The following is a 22,637-nucleotide window of genomic DNA, read 5'->3' as shown; positions in this document are numbered from 1 at the left end:
AGGAGGGGGAAGAAACTGGAGAATGAATCCTCCTGACAGAACCTGCATTACCCATTGATCCTTGATCAAGGGATGCCAGTGAGGAAGAAAAGTCCAACAGTTGAGCTCCTACTGGCTCCAAACCCACTGGGTAGTCCCCAGTGCTGTTGGCTATGGATGTTTTGTCGACAAGGAAATCGACAAAAAGAAGTACTCTGACTAGCAGGAAAGGGTAAGGGTTGGGAGGATGAAGGATGGGAAGAGGAGGCATATGAGACTCTGACTGACATAAATGGGTGAAAAAGGTCGTGAGGGTGGATTGCTGATGGGCTGATGTAACCCGAGGCTCGATAGTTTCTGAGAGAATACCAAAAACATGACATTGCAAAAACGGAGCAAGACATAAGTCCTGTAGATATGGAGAGAGTAAACTGACCCTGGCCAATGAAGCATCCCTACCAATAAGGTCCCAACAGCAAAGAAACCATGTGTAATGCTAGAACCGAGGAAAAAATGTTAATGTGGAGGAGAGAATGTGCAGGGTATCCACAGAAAACCCTCAGGATTTCTGTGGAGTGTTTCAGAGAGGAGATGTATGGAAAGACACCATAGAAGGGTGGTTTGGGTGAGATGAAGGCGAGAATATTGGGCATGGGTAAGACTAACATTATAATTGGGAGCTGTCCCCCCAAAGAGGTAACAAAGAACCCAACAACTGCTGATCCAAAAATGGATAGTCAGTACGATGGTAAGAAAGGACGTACTGATCCAAGGGCTTCAAAGGGGTGTGGCATGCTGATCCCCTCACATAATTGAGAGATAAAGTGATCAGCATGTACCTAAATATCTGGGAGGGAGGAAAACCAAAAATGGTTAAAAAGAGGTTTCATGTAATAAAGAAAGTTGAGGGAAATAAGATATATGAGAAAGGGATAAAACATCACAAACCTGAGACACAAAATCTGTGAAGACTGAATTAGGTCTAGATGATTCCTCAATTAGCAAGTGGGAAGAAATGGCAAACTCTGGAGGTGGGAAAAGACAATAAAAATCCTCTTCATTTTGTAGAATTCATGCCAATTCAGGAGGAGCCTGAGTGATGTCAGGGGCCAAAGTCTGACCTACATAGCGTTCAATTTCCCGATATATAAAAACAGAAAGATCTATTGACAGGTTGTCTGCACCTGAGGCCTGAGAAACAACAATAATTGTTGATGTGACTCCTGAAGTGGTAACATGAACTTCAGAATTCATAATGCAAAACAGGACTCACAAGTGATCAAGTTTTGTCAAAATAGAAAGTGACAAGATGAGCTGGTTTATAGTAAAAAAAGAAATTAAAAGTAAGTTGAAAAAGAAATTGGGAAAAAAAAATGTTCTATTCACACACAGCAGCATTAGCACAAAGAAAGTGCACAAGGAGTGTGCATCACGTGAGCATGTCAGGTTACTATTCGTTAAGAGATGATGCATGAGAGACATGTTGGAACATGATATTTCCAACAGAGGGGGATGTACAAGGCTTGTGTTATGAAATGTTCGCATACAGAGGGCAGTATTGAACGAGAATACCTAATCTTATGAAAGGAGGTAATTAAAATATTGTAAAAAGTTAAATATATTTGCAGATTAAAAAATATTTAATTATGAACCAATCATACTTTTGAAACCTGGATAAATCTTAGTAGAGGCAGAAAGGGTCCCATAATTCAGGAAATAGGTAGGGTGAAGTGCACCATTAGTACCTTACTTTTCTGAGCCTCTATATAGTGTTATATCATAATAAATTAAAGGAAACATAATTGAAAATGTTTTGGCCATGTTCAGCTCTAGGATTTTAGCATGATTAAAATAAATTTATTTGCAGTGACTTTTTTGTACCTTGGTATTATTGTAAGGCAAATTTTATTTCAGTACTTTTCACTAGATGCAGTTTTTGTACCATGGGATTATCGTATGGAAAGTCATGGAATTACTGTACTGCATATCTTAAGAACATTTAATGTTGTTGCAGGTTTTGTACCATGGGATTATTGTATGGAAAGTCGTGGAATTACTGTACTGCATATCTTAAGGACATTTAATGTTGTTGCAGGTTTTGTACCATGGGATTATTGTATGGAAAGTCATGGAATTACTGTACTGCATATCTTAAGGACATTTAATGTTGTTGCAGGTTTTGTACCATGGGATTATTGTATGGAAAGTCATGGAATTACTGTACTGCATATCTTAAGGACATTTAATGTTGTTGCAGGTTTTGTACCATGGGATTATTGTACGAAGTGGCTATTTGTTTAGCTTTGTGGGTAAATAGCTTCAGAGCTATTTGTCCAGCAACTAAAATGTACATGTGTAGGCTTATTTCAAACTCAGCGGCAGAATATCACAAAAAAGTGTGGGGATGAAGAACATGCAGCTGAAAATGTTACATAATAAACTTTTTCAAAATGAATTATAAATAAAACGTGAATTCTACAGAAGAGATTCCTGAAAAATTGGTTTTGTTTTGAATTTCACACAAAGCTACACAATGGCTATCTGTGTTACCTGCCCCTAATTTAGCAGTGATAGACTAAATGGAATGCAGCTTGTCAACACCACAAACTGCCAACTCTTGGGCAACTCTTTCACCAACGAATAGTTGGATTGAGCATCACATTATAATGTCCCCATGGTTGAAAGGGTAAGCATGTTCAGTGACAAGGATTCAAAACTGCTACCCTCAGTTTGCGAGTCTAACCTCTTAACCACCAGGCCATGCCAAGCCTTCCTGGACAACTGAATCAGAAAGAAAAAAAGAGGGATTAAGTGAGAAATCAAAGATGCACTGAGACTTTTATCTCTGTTTTGAAACAACAGAGAAGACATAAGGTAAGGATATTTTGGGTTAGTGAGAAGAGTAAGCTAGGAGTCTTGTGACAGCAAACTATTCAGATGACAGAAAAGCTTGTTTATTTATGTGCATTAGTAAAATGATTTTATCATTCAAACAACATGTAAAAGTTCAAGAACTCCTTAGTTATTAAAAACAAGCTACAATCATTAAACAGAAATTGAGCTTGGCGAAAAACATAGATGGACAAATATCAGTATAAGCCTAGGATATGAGTTAAAGTTATGCTTATACCAGCCAATGCTTTTACTGTTCATCAGTGTTTTATGCTTATTTCATGGCTACATAACTGGTTCAATAGGTAAAGATAAGTAAGGAATATAAATAACTGGTGAGGCCTAACTGGATGTATATAAGATGGAATTTTATGATCAATATTATTTAAAAAACAATCAAGTTTTATTTCTTTCATTCATAGTTCTTAATAGGCAGACTAATGAATATTCATCTAGCCAGCCAGATAAGTAGCTTCCTGACTATCCATCCAGCTAGCCATACAAACAGCCACAGCCAATTTTGCATGGCAAATCTTATTCTAGGACATTTCAAGTGATTATAATTTTTGAACCACAGAATTATTATATGGCAAGACTTACTTTAGAACATTTCATGTGGTTGCAACCTTCATTCTTCTGAATTGGAGATTTACAGCTCGGGCAAGGTTTGGAGTTAGTTACTAGCCACAAACAGTTAGCTGCGTCTTCTGTCCTTGCACATGTGGTTCTCACTAAAATTAAACAAATTATATGCCTAATTAAATTAAACTGATTTAATGATTGTCAGGATAAAAAGAATATTACTAAACATCATAATGAGATTATTAATTTCTTAACAATTCAGTCATTACTGAATCAATAGTGTGTCAGTAAAAAAAGTATTCTAATTACATCCTGTCATGGTCCACAACTAGAAAATGATTATAGTATTAAATTTGTTTTAGTTGCACATGACTTCTTTGACCTAACTGGCATTTCCGTTAAATAGCAAATCAGAAATGTCAATCATTCTACATTTATAAAAAAAAATTATCCACAGTTGACAATAAGAGGAGAACCTTAATTGTTTGGAAGTTAATATTCCTGTTCTGCATTGAAGTTTGTAAAGAATGTGCCAAGACTCTTAAGAAAATTAGATGTTTTTCTCTAAATGATGCTAATAAAAACTGAATGAAGAATAATGTAGTTTTAATTTGAAATTTATAAATAAAAACAAAAGGAAATATAGCTTTGTTAATTTTATACTGAATCATTAATTGAGAACCTCTTTAGCAAGGATATACTAAAAGTAGATTATTAAGAGCCCTAGCACATGAAAATAATTAGAATTCCCCTTTTACCCAAAATATTTCTGTTTATTACATTTCTTGTAGAAAATTTTAGAAAACTTTTGTTTTTATACTTTTTTTACTACATGTAAATGTGATACTTTACTTATTATTATTATGTTTTTCATCGTAGTTAGTGGCTTTATAGCACCAAAATTAAAAAAATTATTTTATTCAATATATAAAATGATAAGTTTCAGCAGATTGAGGCTTCAAATTCAATAAATAAATTAGCATTACAGAAATCAAAGTTATAAAGGTTTATATCACTATTTAATATACAAATTAGAATCTCACACAGAAATTATGTATGGTACTCCTATAATGCATAAAGAAGTTCTCCAATGAAGCACATCCTTTTCAGTATAGGATTTTATAACCACAAATCATCCATTATTTTTAGGTTTCTATTAGGTAGTAATATATAAATAGTACAATAGTCACATATTTTCACAATGAGTAAACCAAGTAAACTATTATGTATATATATTTATGTATGAATGATGGGTTGTTAAAGTCCTTAGGGTATTAATGAATGGTTCAGCTTTTTATAAACATTTCTAATATAACATTCTTTTATTACCTTAAATGTTTATTTTTTTTTTGCTATGTAAAGTTGTTTTATATTTCTAATAATTTTTAATACTATTTCTTAATCACCAGCTTTATTATATTGTTCAATTGTTGTAGTTATATCTCACATTACATTCTGTTTTTGTGCATTGTTTCATTTTAAAACATTCCTATAGTTGCCATTAACTGACAGGCTAGTTTCTGGCTTGAAAAAGAATGTTTGCTCAAAATGTCACCCAGAAAATAAATTACAATCATAGTTTTTAAAACTGATTTATCTCCAAAAGTCTAATTTCTATACTTTATCACCTTTGCATTTTTCTTCTTATATATATATACAGACAAACACATACAAAAAACATAGTTACATTCTTCTGGTTTAATTTCTGCTATCTTAGCATGCCATTCTCTCCATCTGTCACAGTCACAAGGTGCATGAGCTTCACTAAGGCATTCCCTGAAAATTTATAGCAATCAGTCATCTCAAAGTGTCATGTGAAGAAACATTTACTTAGACATAAAAAAGTGACAAAAATGTTGATGTATCTACAAGCAAAGTTTACTGACATGTAGAAGTATCTACATAAAACTTATTTCAATTTTTCAAAATAAAAAGCAAGCTGAATTTTGGTATAATAATCAATATATATAATAATAAATTTATGGACAACAAGCGTCATGTTAGTTCATCTAGACCATTCCATCCACTAAACTAAACTTTTTAAAAAATAAACACAACAATGCAAGCCAACCCTTATCATTCAAATATTTATAAAGTCTTCACTTAAATTTATTGTATCCACCATACCAGAAGGGAAACCATTCCAAAGGCCAACCACCAGTCAAAAAAGTTAAATTGTCTTAGTTGAAAATGACTCTTACCCTGCTAAAATTCCTGTTTATGCCCCCTAGTCCTACCACTTTCACCATCAAGTATAAAATAATATAATGCATTAACACTATCAATTTCCTTAAAAATCGTAAACACCTAAATCAGATCCCTTCCTGCTCTTTTTTTTCAAGAGGAAACATTTCAAAGATCTTAACCTGTATTTATATGACAAACCTTCCTATTAGGTATTATCCTAATAACTCTCCTTTTAACCCTTTCCAACGACTTAATGTCTTTCCTTAGGTAAGAAATAATCCAAATGTGGCCAAATAAGTGACCTATACAATAAAATTATAACCTCTTTAGACTTTTTTAAACCTAAAATCATATTTACCCTACCACAGATAATAGTACACCACTTGAATAACTTGAGAGACTGAGCAACCACAACATCAAGATCCTTTTCTTCAATAACATTGTTAAAATTATTTATTCCCCTAAAAATTATATTTATAATAATTAAAAGCCATTTTCTATTTATTCACCCAGCTCACCAAATAATCTAAATTATTTTATGAAGCATCATAATTCTTGCAACCAGCATTCCTTCATCTATATCACTGTAAATCAAAAAGACCAAATGTTCTAACACTGAGTATGAGGTACCACACTTGTGACATTAATTCAGTTTGGCTGAGCTCTACTTATAACAACCTTCTGGTTTTTTCCATCTAGCCACTTTTCTATTCAATGAGCCACGTTATCCTCCACAGTTATAGAGATCATTTTGGTTTTAACAAGCCTTTTATGTGGCACCTTATCAAATGCTTCTTGAAAATCAAATACACCAAATCCCTTATTCTCATCTTGATAAGCAATAACCTCTTCAAAGATTGTCAAGAGATTAGTAAGGGAAGATTTTCCTTACTATGAAGGACATACACAAGTTCAATTCACATAAGATGACAACAGAAGCATAACTAAACTAGATGTAGCATCATTATGTATACATCTATCATTTTCTATAAACAGATGCAAGTATCAAATCAAGAATACATAATCATTGTATATCCTTCACCTAAGTTAAATAAAAGTACTGTTAAGGCTTCACTAAATTAGCCAATTGATTGATAAAAAACAAATAAACCTGTAAACAAAAGCCTAAAAAAATGAACAAACTCACTATCATGATCTAATATATATACATAATTCCTATGTTATGAGAATACATCAATACATAAATGTAATTATTGTGAAGACAAACATTGATGATGGTAAATTAATAAAAATGTTGTAACACTACGATTAATTAAATGTTCATAATGATATATATGCAAAAAAAAATATACTTGTCATGTAAAGCTTCTGTGTTGCCATGCTCATGGTATCTGTGTCAGTCAAACAGTTACTCTATTTTAGGATACAGGCACGAAAAGCAAAAAAAAACATTGTACAAAAAACATTCAGATAATATTTGAAGAAATAAAAACACTAGATAGAATATTAATAAAAAATAGGAAAACTTTAATTTTACACAATGTTCGGGCCTTAACCTTTCTTAGGTGATGTTTGCTGAAGTCATATGTACAGAACACATTTGAATATGATTTGGAATGGCAAAAATAGGAAAACATGCTGAACCTTGAGGTTGTTTCAGAGCCAACTCATTTGCAGTAGCCTTTACAAGCAGCTTCTTCTTCAGCTTTAGCTCAAACCACATTGAACTATGTCACCAAGAAACAGTCTTTTAGAACATAAATGTCCTAGAGTCCAGTCCCATGTCATGCCAAGTGGTATTTCTTACTAACCTCTTCCTCATGATCCAAGGGTGTTGTGCCTGGAAAAGCCTTTCTTGCAATGCTCTCTAATTTTTCTTGTAAACTGCCAAGTTTTAGTTGGGCTCACATCTTAGAACTCTATGGATTAGTTGGTTTTCTCCAGAGTCAAATCTGTGGCATTAGTGACAATGTTCTACTCATTGAGTTGCTCCTCTTGCTACAGCTTTAGGATGCTGAACACTGAACATTCAAAACTCAGTATCAGGTATTGCACTACCTGTCCCAAAGTCCATAGATTCCAGAATCTAATTTGTCTGATAAGTTTGAGGGAAAAGTCTAAGTTCTCCACTGATGTCCTTTTAAATACCTGCTCTACTCACCACCATTATAGAACTGTGGTGCAAACAGGTAAAGTATAAGTACATCATTATGAATTTAGTGTCCTCAGGCAAGGTCAGAATCAAAATTTTACAATGTTTAATGATGCATGTAGATTGTTTTTATTTGCATCCACTTCAGCCATTATGAATGGTCTCAGAACATTGTCAACATGACTTTCTGGCCTGGAAGACTCCCAGACAACCTCTATATAGACAGAAGCGACTAGTTCTGGTAATACCTAGACTTGTTATAATACCATTGGGGATGCCTAAAACCCAGAAGAGAGGTGTCTCAGAAGCTTGGCCAAACAAGTTAAAACTTTCTTGAATGACCACAGTTATATGAAATCATAGCCTTAAACCAGTATTTATCAACCACCAGTCCATTTCTACTAGTCTACTGGTCCATGGGATTTCATGAAATAATAATATTCATATATAAATCATTACAGTTTTTCATTGGCCTTAAATTTTAGTTGTCCATGACAGTATAGGGAGGCAGTGAACTGGTCTCTAGTATTGAAAAGGTTGAGAAATACTGCCTTACACTATGACTAAAAATTTTACAACTGCTTATATCCTCTTAACAAGGAAATTTACTAAGGCTAGAATATATATACATAATATTCCTGATTATATCTGAATAAAGAAATTTCATATTCTAGTAATAGAATGTTAAGATCTGGCATTTTAAAACTGCTACATACTGACAGTATCCAATAAAATAAAATAAATATGATAAGAATATTTCAAAATAATAAGCAGTGAAGAAGGGTTTGGAAGTTGTATATAAATAAACTTTTGGTATGAAGTTTTTATGAATCTTAAAGCTAATAGCTTATTAGTATGTATATCAATCATAGAAATGTTTATTGATGTTTTTTATAGTACAATGGAACAATTTCAGTAATAATATTGTATAATGACTCCAAGAATATATCATATGTTTTAAAAGTGCATTTTGTTCTTAAATTAATCTAGTGGAGGAATAATAACAATTTGGTGGTCAGATAATATTTTCTTATATATATATTCTTTATTCCTGAATATTAACTAATGGATACAATGTAATCAATATGAATGTAAAGTTAGCAAATTTGAGGTAAATTGCACTCTTAATAATTATAAATTGAATCAGGTTTTAATGCTATAAGTATACATGCTTGTTGGCATATTATATATAACTAATATGAAATACTAACAAAAGAATAACTGGTGTTCCATGTCTTGTACATTTATTCTAAAGTATAAATAGAGCCAACAGAAAAGTACTAAGTCTGCAATATGGGAGGCTTGAAAAAGACTCATTTGCAGAAAATTAAATTGAAGATGCACAGCAAAAGAAAGAGAACAACATTAAGTGCAAAACAATGAATAACAAACTTTGGTTCTTGAACAACACATGAGAAACCAAGGTGTTCCGAGATCTTTTGAATCTGACCAACTGACTTTTACATTTTTTTCTTATTGGAACTGAGGAAGATAATGTTATGTTTAGGTCACTTTCAAGTCAATTCTAAATGCTAGTTTTAGCAAGTATGTGGTATGCAGGTATACCATGTGTTTATTACCTCTTGTTTTAATATAAGAATTTCCAAAATTTTTCATTTATATTTATTCTGATTTATACAGTTTTAACACAGAACATTGGTCAAGAAAGGCATTAAGGTCCTTTTGCTCTAGATATTTATTGTTTTGAGTCATTCACCTATGGCATCATCTTTGTTCTTCTGTGAAAATAGACAATGACATTTTGTACTGGCAGGTCAGGTGATATCTTGAGCATATAACATTCCTTATGTGTCAGTGGGAATGATCAACAATCACATGGGTACTACAAGAGCCCTGAGAGAACTAGAATTATGTTTAGTGTATATAATGCTATGTTTTCTCAGTCTGAGACAGATTATGGAGGTCTACATATTTTACAGCTATTCCTTAAAAAATAATAACAGAGATCTCTGCAGTAAAGGTGCCATCCTATGTCTATAAACACATTATTTTTATTGTTTGTGAGTGTAAGTAAAAACTGATTCATTTTGTCATATGCTGTGTCCAATCTCTTACATTCTTCAAACAATGTCAAAGTCAGAGAATTCAGATTTGCTCTAAGATATATTTATTGATTGAACTTCCTGTTATTCTGCAGAAAAATGTACGTAGGAAGGAGAAAACTTTGGTGCTGTGACCAGAATTCAAACCTAGGTTATTACAATTTTTTGTCTTCTTCTGATGCATGCATTTCCCTGTAAATGTCTATTGTGTTATAAAGTTTAAAAAGGCTTTCTACTTGGAGAAATGGCATTATTAATGAATCAATTAACTTACAACCAATAGGTAACTTGTGGGAGATGGTTGTCTGAGAGTGTTTTCAGGTCTATGTGCTTTGTTTGTGTTAGAGCAAAACCACATTAGGCTATCTGCTGTGTCCACAATGGGGAATCAAACTCCAAATTTTAGCATTGTAAGTTCGTACACTTACAGCTGTCTCACTGGGGAATAGAGTCTTTGTGAAGTTCTCTTCTGGATGTTGGAATTTCACTGATGCTACATAAGTCTACAACTTTTTTCTTACTGTAGTCTCAAACTTGGGAAGGAGATCAGCCAGCATCTGATGTACCCAGAATGGCTAATCAAGATTTAACCCCGAGGATTGATTTCAGTGTGAGTGAGGCATGTATATCAGTGAGTGTCATGAAGATGTTGCTTCTGGCAAGTCAGAGACTAAATAAGATTCCCACATTTTCACTACTTAGAATAACACAAAATCCAAGCTATGGTTGTGGTCACCCAAGACCATTTGAGGTGAATGAAGTTAAAGTTTGCCAGCCAGAGCTATTTTTCCAGCAGATGATACAGTGGGCACCAATTGGTGAAGCTGGTTATCCATGGGGCAGTTGTGAGCTTCTCTGGGATGGGGGTTACACTGAGGGAAAAACCTTGGGTTACAAAGAGCTGATAGATGAGCTGCGTACAGCATATCACTGTTCTGCCATCCATGTACACAGACCTAATACTCCTTTGAGTGCAAGAGTTTCTGATTATGCCTATTAAGCCGTATCCTCAAAGTTTAGACTGTATCTGCCTGGTACTGGCTGAGAGCTCATAGATGGAAAGCTTTTGCTACAACTACAAATCCCCTTACATTAAATGGTACAGCTAAGGAGGATCTGGACACCTTCCTGAAGCAATTCAGGAAGACTGGTGCTTGTTAATATCTGGTGTCAAGACAAGGTAGTGCAATGCCTTTTCTTGAACTTGGATGATCTAGCCTTTAATTTTATCAAATGCTTGAGTGAGGTGTAACTCTAGGACTGGGATACATTCACAGCTAAGTTGCATGATAATGAAATGATGCAGAGTGATGCAATGTATAATGGGGACCCAGTGTACTATGCAGGAGTAAATGTTAGTAGCGTATAAAAGTTATAAACTCTTGAAATAATTTATTTCAAAAGTTGCAGTTTACATAAATCCCACATAATAATGGCAATTGCTGTAAACACCTCACTGAACCAATATGAACTTGTGTTTCAGAACAAATATTATCCACTTTTAGTAGTACATGTGTGCATATTATAAACAAGACTTAGTTCACATGATGTGGTCTATGACAGCTCTATGAAGTACCAGCAGTTTGCAATGAAACACAAGACAATAATATTCCTAAGCTTGCTTGCAGTATTACTCATAGTAAAATGAAATGTTTCTAACTCTGAGCAGCAAGGTTCATTTTGTTTTGATCTTTCCACTAGTAATAACTGATAAAAGTCTGTCTGCGATGTGGCATTTTCTTGGCCAGATCACATGCAAATAATCAATAGTTAGTTTGTTAAGTACTGTGTACTAGTTCTGGATGATACTGGAATAATTTATCCTCAGAATTCACACTGTACCTGTGATAAAATATATGCCAATTTATTGAAATACACGTTTAGGTGACAGTACCCACCAGGAAGAAACATTATTTACTGCTAAAATCAACTGAAATATTCCTTGAAAATGGATTAAGTCCATGAAGAGCCAAAGATGCTGATATTTAGTAATAGTGTATGCTTAGAGCTGTGAAGTTAGGTCTGAATATTTTATGAACAGATGAAAATTATTCATCTGGATAAGTTTTGTGTCATGCACATGTACAAGCAATAACATTTGTGTGTTGCTGCAGTAAATGCAGCGATTACTCATGAAATAAAAATTACTTATTCTGGGATGAAAGTAAAGCATATCCACCCCAGATATGACCTATAGGACCTGCAATGATGTGGCAATAGAAATGTTAGCTGCATAGCATACAAGTAGAATGAAAAAAATATATTACTTCTTCAGATGAAAGCAATGTTATTGACTCTTGGTAGGAATTTAAACAGATTATTCACTCCTGAAGAATCCATCCAGTTTGTGCTTACTATATCTATCAAAATAGTTCAGGAGTTAACAGATGTCTCGCTTCATTTTGAGGCAACCTGAAAATTGATATGGTTTAGATTCTAACTTAATATGCAAGTAGTGACAATGGCTTGCAGTGAATGTACTACAAAAGTTTATTAGAATATACTATTAAAGGACTTGGAAAAATCTGCTTACAGGTTGCCAGGATGAGACACACGTAGTAAAGTTATTATTTAAAACTTAATAGAAATTTAACTTATGAATGTCATCTATTGAGATGATTAATAGTTTTCTGTATTATTTAGTACATGAATGTTTATCATCTTTTTTAATACGTTGATTGAATTTAGTGTTTAGGTCTAATAACCATTTCACTGAGTCACTTGAGGAGAGACAGTTGTGAATGATTTTTCTACGGAGTCTAATTGCAGAGTATGGGAAAAGTATTTGTGGAAGTAGTAATGCCATGACACAAATTTCTGGGACAGCAATGCACATTTTTTGTGATATATTTACAGTTACACAAGACTAGAAAGAAAACATCGAGTTGTAACTCTAGCCTAAAATGACTGACTGATATTTAACAAAAATTTAGTTTGTTCTGTGAAACTAATGGTAAATTTGATAAGACTATATGGAGAGCAATAAGTCTTTAGGATCTGTACAGTGTGTAGAGATCAAGTATGGTAATATTAGTTCTGAGATAGTTACATGATTTTCTATAGAAGCCACATTCGTGAATGTTATACAGTTGTCCTTAAAAGGTATTACTATAATAAAGATTTATGTATGATGCTGTGCAATCCTACGCCACAGCCAAGGAAAGCAATTATTTGTTTTTATACCCCTTTAAGGTTATGGTTTCATTTCTTCTCTAGGGCACATAGTTGACCAAATTTGTTTAAGTATAATGTGTGGATAGGTTTATTTATATAACATTTAAGTTTGGTTTGTACTTTGTTTTGCAGAAACTACTGTGTAACCTGAGAGGGCTAGTGAAACAAATGTTAAATGGAAATTGCTTAAAGGTACATCTATATAACATTTATTTTCTTTCTTTCTCTCTTTTTTTTTTTACATGAGGGAAAAAAGTAGCTTAAGGACAAACGAAGGGCAATCAGAAACTGGCCAACTGTAATTCTGGATGGATACTCAGGCAATGAACAATATTTTGGTAGAATGTTTCCAAAATCCATGAGCTCGAAGAAGTCACCAACAAGTAAGATTAAGATTACAAAAAGAGTCCCACTGATGGAAAGTTCTGTAGGGCATGAAGTATACCTCTATAGGTCCTATATTGTGGATTATTTTACATGTTTTCCAAATGAGTTGTTCAAGCCTTTCATTTTAAATATGGTTTCACTGTTACTGAGAAGGAAAAAAAAACAGTGTTGTCATCCCACTCTTGACTTTTTTTAAGTGCTTGTGAATTTACTGTTTTTTGTTGGCAATCTGTATGTTTTTCCAAAATTTTTTTAGGTGTAACTAAATATTTTTTTAATGTCCTCTAAATTATTCTGATGATACTCAATTTTAGCTTTCGATCAAAGACTTCTGGTTTACAAATATGTCTATGTGTTAATGTGAAATTTGTGAGTGTGTGGGAATAGATTTGGAAAAGATAGAAGTTTGATGACTGAAGAAAAATTTAAACCAAATTAAGAAAATGTTTAGATATGTTTATTCTATTAAAGATTTAGTGATAGTTGTATTCTGATTGACTGTACTTTCCTTGGTTTTAATCATAAGTTGGCTAATTATTTCAGATGGTACATTGTATATGAAGTTTGTTTTATTTAATGTTAACTGGCATAAGGTACATACAGGTGCATCTATGATCTACATAACAGAATAGATGAAGTGAATAGTTAAGGACAAGTAGGGATCATAATATACTGCTCTCTGGTGGCAACTATGCCATAATTAGTTTTAATTAGTGGTTGAATAAGTATATATAAAGTTTTGAAGTTAGAATAAAATGTTAATAACAAATTTAGTTGGGCAATAAAATTTATTACTATTAATTATTTAGAATTATAGAAAAGTGACTGTAATACATATATATAGTTGATAAATATAAAGAACCCCATAACACAAGAGTACTCATGACTTAAAGCAGCAAACCAATATTTAAGATAGAAATTTCTTGGTTGTCAATTTAGGAACTCATTTCCCAGTAGTAGTTAGGTAATTAGCTTTTTTCTTAATTAGATATGATGGATAGTTAAATGCCATTACTGTAATAATTATTTAAACATTTAATATCTAAATTTGATTCAACATCATTTACATTACTTAGAGTATTTATACGTCAGTATTAGTCAGCCACTTGCTTTTTGAGTAATATATATCAAAATAAGTATATGGGTGTGTTGGGCTAAGGATTCTTCTGCAGTAGGTATCTGTAACTTGGTGATAAATTTGACAAAAAATGAACATCACACACTCCACTTGTTTTAAAGTAATATAGTCAAAACAAGTTAAATGTATGTACAAAAATTCTTTACATTACATCTATCATATTTTTATCTTAAATACTATACAGTTCTCTTCTTCTTGTCAAAAATCCTCTTAGGCCAATTCAACTGCTTTAGAATTCAGTTGACAAACCGAACTAGTTTTCTCTATTTTTATCTTAAACACTATTAGTGTATAATTCACATATTCCATTTCTTCTCTCTCTCTCTTTTTTTTATCACAACAGTATTGGTGTATAATTCACTTATGCTGTCACTGAGTTACTGCAGTTCTATCCTGAACTTCTGATACTCGTCTGCTTTTTCATATTTAGGACTACTTTCAATAAACGTCTGCATTTTGTCCACACAGGTAGGTTCAAGTGATTTAGAACACCCTTTGACGAGACAAATTATTCTCCTAAAATGTCAGAAAACTGTTCATCTCTCTTTAATATATCAAGCATTAGGCTATTCACTCCTACGATGATTAACTTTATGTTTTCTAGCCTTTCTCTGACCAAAACTCTTTTTTTCAATTGGCTTTACTCTTGACTCTCTTCCTGCTCTCTCCTCTGTTGCTTCTATTTATATCTCTCACCAGGATGTTCTAGAAATCTCTGTAGCCTTGACATCAATAACTTACAAAGACAACTTCCAACAATCATCTGCTCTTAACTTTCTTATTATGAATGAAACTAAACAATCATGAAATATTAACTCCCAAAATAAATTAATTAATACTACCTATATTAAACAATCTTTTATATCATGACAGTATTATTATTAGTCAACATGCTTTATTTCAAAAGTTAACTAAAAATTAAACCATTACATTCTTTTAGAAATGCTAGTTAAGTTCTTGGTTAGTGTGCACATAATATGATGAGTCAATGACGGATTTTATTTCTGTATAAAGATCTCACATACACTGATAGAATAATAATAATGTGAATGGCTGAGTATGGTGTTCTTGATTGGCCACTAATAACAAACCGTACCATGCACTAGTTATTTAATTAAGATGACAAACAACTTCAGAAAAAATGTTTAATTACATGTACCTGATGTTTTGTCTTACGTTTTTATCAAGGGTCTATGAACATCAAATGTTACCAAACTGATTTTTAATTACAATAAATGAAAACAAGATACAGCTAGAACAATATAACTGAAAAGTATACATGATACAAGTGTAGTCAAACAGTTTTGAATCATTGATCATAAAAATAGGGAAAATGATAATAATAACATAAAAATAGATAAAATCAGTAATGATAAAACTAATAATAATAAAAATAAAATGTTAAAAGGGCCAGGCATTGTACCTATTAATGGAAACAAGTCTGGATTGAATCAAAAGTGATTCCTTATATTTTCTGTCAAGAAAATTGTCACAAGTTTCTAAAATTTTGATTGTATAAGGTGTCCCATTGATTGTGCTGTGTTCTTTTAAGTAATGTTCAGTAGTGGCTTCTTTGTTGCCAAAATTCCCAGTGGCATGAATGTGTTCTTTGAAATGATCATGTATTAGATGACTGGATTCACCTGTATATGTGGCCGAACACTGTGTACATGTAGGTTCATAGAGTGTTTTTAAGTGTGCAGGACTTCTCTAAGCCATTCGTCTTTGCAAAATACCTTTTGGATTTACATATATTGTTGATATTAAAGGCTTGAACGAGTGAGTATATCCTTCAGTTTTCTACCAGGTTTTTGTATGATTTTGATATTCAAACCAGATCTTCTAATCGCTTGACGAAGGCAAGTAGTTAAAGGTTAATCGACAAAGGGCATACATAATCCATGAAACAGTGTCTTGATGTAGTAGTTTCTTTTTTTTATATTGTTTGTTAATATCTTGGGAGTCAAAACTGTGAAATATCTTTGTAATGTAACTATACGGGTCGCTATTGGACAATAGTAGCTTTTAAAGTTTGACCCTGGCTTACATCTTATCGTCCGTGGTGTTGCAGATTTTCTCAATACTATTAAGTTGACCGATAATGACACCTCATTTAGTAGCTGGTGGATGGTGTGAGTTAAAATGTAGAATAATAGGCTTAACATGTGGTTTGATATACGGAAGTCACGAGTTTGCTGTTTACGATAGTGACCATGGTATCAAGAAAGGGTATAGATTTCTGGACATTATGGGTATGAGTAAGTGTGAGCATTATGTCAGAGTGTTGACTGTTAAGGAATTCAACCAATTCCAAAAGAGAAGGGAGTCCATGATCCACGTACCAAAAATGTCATCAATATATCTGTACCATCTAGTGGGTTCAAGATTAGTTTCAAAATTCCATGAGTAAGAGCTGATGATTCAAAGAAATGCATAAAAACAGAGGCCACAATGACAGAAATATTATTGCCTATAGTGATGCCTTTCTTTTGATTCTAGAGAGTCGAATCAAATTTGAAGTAATTGTTGTGGAGAATAAATCTGAGAGAATTTTCAATGACTTCTGTAGGAATATCAATTAGTATAACAGCTGGTTGATCTAAGAAGATTCATATCCAAGCTTATACTTTCTTCTATTGGAAAGGATGGATACATAGAAACAACATCAAGAGTCAAGAGGATAGTGTTCGAATTTATCTGTAAATCATCTTTGCATAATCCGTTGAAAAAGTCATCGGTGCTATTAAGGTGTGAAGGTATTTTGTTAAGGAGAGGGTGAAGTAACTTTTCAAGCAGCCATGATACAGACACTAAAGGAGAGTTGCATATGGAGAGTATGGTTCTTAGGGGTGAATCAGGTTTATGATCTTTGGGTAATCCATACAGTTCAGGAAGTTTTGAATGAGATGACCTAAGGTTATCAAGAAGTCGCATGGGTATAGTGGTTTTAAATCGCTCCAAAATGTCTTTAGCATTCCTTTCCAATTTTTTTAGGGTCTTTCTTAAGTGGTTTGTAACTAGATGTATCATTGAGATGTACCTTAATTTTTTCCTACATAGCTGGATATTTGTTATGTAGTTATTTTAACAGTAGAACTAAACATAGTGTTGTCTTACATTACTTTTTTTATTGCATATGAATCAGCAAAAAAGTTTGATGTTTAATAATAAAAAATGGCATTTCACTCAGTGAAGCACTAGATGTCAAATAATCAAAGCTTCATACATGTATTCTGTTGCATATTATAACAGCAAGAAATCTCTATGTTTCAGTAATGTAAAATATCAATTTAAAATTAACTCTGTGAAACAATGAATATCTCTAGAATGACTTGACTTTAGTACAGTCTATGACAGTAGCCACAAAGCTTTAAGCTCAATCACAGGCATAAAATTGCAGGCTTGATCCTATGTAACACCTTTACTCAAATGTCTTTTGCAGGATTTATGAGTATCCCACAGAAAAATACTCATTATTTATATACTTCTAACTAAAACCTTTTAACACAATTAATTTTTTATCTTAATGTCTATAAAAGAGAACAAGCCATTTACAATGTCAATACATACATTCACAAATATCTGTCACAAAGTGGGTGTTGCCAGTTTTACTTTCTCAACAAGTAAAAGACCATCAGTACTATTATTTTAATACTATTTCATCTTCTCTAAATATCTGTAAAGTATAACAAACCATTTAAAAAATTGAAACAGTAAATATAAGATCAATAAATCCTTGAATACAGTAGTCACTCTCAGACACGACCGACCAAGTAATGATAAAAAAGTCACAGCCGACGGAAGTTGTTATTCAAAGGATTGATAACCAGCTAACGAATGACCGAGTTCAAGCTGTGCCATTTGCTATTCCCACGGGTTGAGCATAATGGTTAATATATTGACTAGGATGTCAGATAATGTAGCAAATTGGTACACTGTATAATAATAGTTAGGATACATAACAGTTCAATAAAGATAACTTAAAATTATTTTGTTTGTGTTTTATGTAAAATAATTTATTTATTGATCACATTTATTTCATAAAAATACACAAATCACATTTTTATTACATTCATATAAAATATCACAAACTGACACAAAATTTATTTCATGAAAAATTGTCCATCTTTCTTTGTTTGCACACTTAATGGAGTCACTTTGAATGTTGACAAGTCTGGCAGTTATTATATCAAGAAGTGTTTCATTGTTAGTTTTCGGTGCATGATTTTTGTATCAATTTACAAACTAACATGCAATAAATGTCCAGAATTCTACATCAGAGAAACTGGAAGAAAATTGGAAACCAGATTCACTGAACATAATAAAAAACATCCCATATTTATCACCATTGCAACTCAAAAAATCCACAGTATATCTATACAAAACATAGTAATTTTAAACAAAGAACTAAACATCAGAAGCTACTTATCTCAACTGAAGAAAACAGCCCCACCCTAGACCAAAATTTCACTTTAAAACTTGGATCCTTTGATCCCAGTTCTGAAAAGGGACCATTCCACAAATTTAAAAGAACCAGTAAAGAAATAAGAATACATTTCTGAACTAAATTATTGCTAGACTCTAGCCAATATCTAATAAGGTAATCCTCTCTGAATACAAATACTACATAAAATATAATATATTGCATTAAAACATTTTCAAGTTGACTAAAAATTCTCCAATTTCCATATTTTGTTTAATTTGTTGCTTTCGTCAAACACTTTGATCAATATCAATGTCCACATCACGTTTTTATATCAACACTTCGAGCTTTCTTCTTCTTCACAGCGACTTCCTGTTCTCAACTTTACTGGATGCCTTGAGGCAGTTCATTAGCCAGGCTTACCTCACAGATTAGTCCAGTCTGTTACTCAACAAACCGCGAGTTAATAATCTTCACACCCAACTTGTAAATCCTAATCAAGTGACTTAATGTCTAGGCCACTAACTCAAAATGTACTACATTCACTAAAAGAATAAACCTTAATTTCGTGATTGGGGTGAAGACAAACAACAGTTTCTGACTGCCCCTAGTTACCTCTCAGGACTTGAAAGTTTTTAAACCAAAATACTTACATGTATGTACCAAGGAGTTTGACATGAACACCCCAGAGTCCCAAGATACATATACTAAGCTGTGAAGCAATCTCCAATCATGTGACCTCTCTGTTCCATACTGTATTCATGTGTCTCTGTAGATTACATTATTGATATGAAAAAAATTCGTTATAGAGAGGTCATTATTTGACCTTCTGCCAAAAAATTACAGTTATATATCACATTTGTCATGAAGTCATTTGTGGGAGGTCAGATCAATGTAAAATCATTCCCTGCACAGAAAAAAAAAGTTATATTTGAAAGGCAGTCATTATTGGAAGGGGTTGTATCTACCAGGGATTTTACTTAATAAAATATTAATATAAAAAAATTCTTACCAACAGAAATAATGACCATTACCACAATCCACTGCATGTGAAACAGGAGAAGGTGGAGAAGTATTGGGAATTGCAACAAACTCTGGTGTTGTTATTTCATTTTCTGGCAGTCTAACAGCTTGTCCACAACCAGGAAAAGGGCACCACTTTATATTTGGGTTGCTCTCAACAAAAGCCTTTAAAATTGGCAAAAATGGTCAGAATAATGGTAAGTGTTAAGTCAATACAATATTGTTTGAACAATAAAATGCTTATTGAATGATTTAAAACACAATCATGAACAAAATGGAAAATTAACAAAGCATATCATGTCAATTTTATAGTGAGTCTGTGTATTAAAACTTTAGACACACAAATAAACTAGTTATCTTTCACTGTAAGTAATTTATTGGCATAACTACTCTTCCTTTTGGGGAAGCAACATATAAAACCAACAACAATTAATACAATAGAAAATGTACCTGTATTTCTTAAAATAAAAATCCAACAAAGCTACAATTCTCGAACCAAGTTTGTAAATAGAAACTGGTTGTAAAAAGTAAATTCATCTACAACCAACCTTTGGTTGTTAACATTTTCCTAAATTGAAAATGTTTTGACAATAATACTTACCTCTGCTGACACTTCAGCTATTTTAAGACATTGGCTTTGCCTATCTAAGCATTGGTCTTGCATGCTCCAGTCTTTTATACTCCACTTAAAAGCCTTTGGCAATATCTAATTTGCCAATCCCTCCACCTGCGTCAATGCAACCTCTATCCTGACACTGTATATAAACACCTCATTCACTTTTACAAGACTTACACCATCCCAGTCTCTAACACCGGCTCTTAGTGTGGAGGAAGGGCGGTAGAGTGTCAGCAGAGGTAAGTATTATTGGAAATACATTTTAAATTTAGGAAAATGTTAACTTCCAAAACATATATACCCTCCACTGCCACTTTAGCTAGAATCCCACAATGAGAAGGTAGAGGGGCCAGTGAGTGCACTGTATCTGTATAGAATAGGGGTGTACCAAGATAAGAGTGGTACCCAAGTGGGAAAACTGCACTACATCGAGACAGGTATGTTCTTCACCAAGGGTAGATTAGTACATGAGTAATTATGGTAGGCCAGCCCCAACCAGATAACCGAGGTTCCACAACTACATTCTATGTTGGTGAATAGGACCACAATACAGATATATTTTTGATTGGATCCCAACCTGTAGCCATAGAGTGATGTGTTCTGAACCACCAGAATTACAACAAGAAAGAAAGCAACACTGATGTGGACAAACTTTCTCTTCCACCTGAAAAAGTCCAAAAGATACCACCCTAGATTCAGAATTACTGGATCATATATACCTTATTCAACCAAAAGAACAGAACTCAAGAAGGCAAGGAGCATTCCACTTGCCCCTGGAATTATGAAGAGGACATGGAACACTGTGTTCAACCAGAAACCTAGGATGGGACCACTATGAGTTTGGAATTATGAGGAGATAGTGGACCATGAACAATATACAACCCAATATTGTTCATAAGAAAGACCAAGCACACCCCAACTGGATAGCATAGTATCAAATCTGAACCGGTACTACAAGTAGTCTTCCACGTAGGCAAGTGCCACTCCTACAGATACCTGGGAAATACATTGAGGGACCCGGGAAAGAGGGCCCCCAGCTTTGCTCTCTTCTCCAAGAGTGGAGGAACAGACTTGAGCACTCTGGAGGAAAGGTCTCTGTCCACCACCACAGTGACTGGAAACTGGGTATGGTAAGGACAACCTAGCTCCACTAGTAGAACCTGGAGGTAATTGTGCATTGGGGAACCCTGATGAACAGTGCTCTAGAAACAGTACAATAGGTGAACCAAGTTCTCTAGATTTTTAAAAGCAAACCGACCCAGATTTATTCAATACAATGATCAGCAGGGACAGGTAGAATCCTCTTTAGCTTTACTCATGACAGTCAATGAGTAGTGGTCCATGATAATATGGTAATACCATCCGATAATGCACCTAGATGATGACAAAACCTTGTCGAAACGTTGTACATCTGCTGTTATGTTAAACTTATATTAAAGTTTTTCTTTATTACCCATTCAATCCGTCTCCAGCCATTATTAATGCACCTAGATGGTCTTATAGAACACCCCATTCCTACAGAGCATGTTGCAACCAGAATTATGTATAGTCAAATTGGTTGCTAGTGTGAAATTGGACTGATAAAAGCACACCTGTATGGGCAACACTTGCCACAGAGTGAGATCCAGTGAAAGCATGATGTAAGGGACCCTGGAAAAGAAAGAGAATATATAATTAATCCCTCCTCTATATAATCCAGCAGATGTTATTAAAACAGCCATGGAGATAGTAGAAAACCCCCAGAAGAAAAACTGCCAGATCATATATAGAATGTGAGATAAATGCACTAGGAGAAGTCCACATACAGGCCAATTAAATATTCCCCAGTGAATCAAAGAAATGGGCAGTGAAAGACATAAATGTGCTGAAGCTGATGAAAGGTAACTCTCAGGAGATTTCTTCCCTGTAAAATCCAGAATATGCCACATGGCTATTTGCAAATTCACCTCCAAGGAAGTGGAGATAAATTTCAGTAAATCAAATGATCTCAAAGAACACAGAGGTAAGAACTATCACCATTAAATGAGATTCCTCACCTGTAAAATCCAGAATATGCCACA

At 33.5% G+C, this 22,637-nt stretch overlaps 1 protein-coding gene across 4 annotated transcripts in view; it reads right to left on the bottom strand.

Annotated features, from left to right (window-relative positions):
* LOC106461355 (ankyrin repeat and IBR domain-containing protein 1-like) overlaps window positions 1-22,637 on the bottom strand; it is a 268,562-nt gene that overhangs the window by 92,112 nt on the left and 153,813 nt on the right. For all 4 annotated transcript variants that reach the window (XM_022388283.1, XM_022388284.1, XM_022388285.1 and 1 more), the window contains 3 exons: window positions 19,951-20,126; window positions 5,141-5,229; window positions 3,472-3,602 (listed from right to left, as the gene is read on the bottom strand). In XM_022388283.1, the coding sequence (XP_022243991.1) occupies window positions 3,472-3,602; window positions 5,141-5,229; window positions 19,951-20,126 (396 nt within the window). The remainder of the gene's footprint in view (window positions 1-3,471; window positions 3,603-5,140; window positions 5,230-19,950; window positions 20,127-22,637) is intronic.

This window comes from Limulus polyphemus, unplaced genomic scaffold (assembly GCF_000517525.1).
Source record: "Limulus polyphemus unplaced genomic scaffold, Limulus_polyphemus-2.1.2 Scaffold942, whole genome shotgun sequence".
Classification (NCBI taxonomy): domain Eukaryota; kingdom Metazoa; phylum Arthropoda; class Merostomata; order Xiphosura; family Limulidae; genus Limulus; species Limulus polyphemus.
Note: the sequence above shows the minus strand (reverse complement) of the source record. Positions and strands in the feature narration are given on the sequence as shown.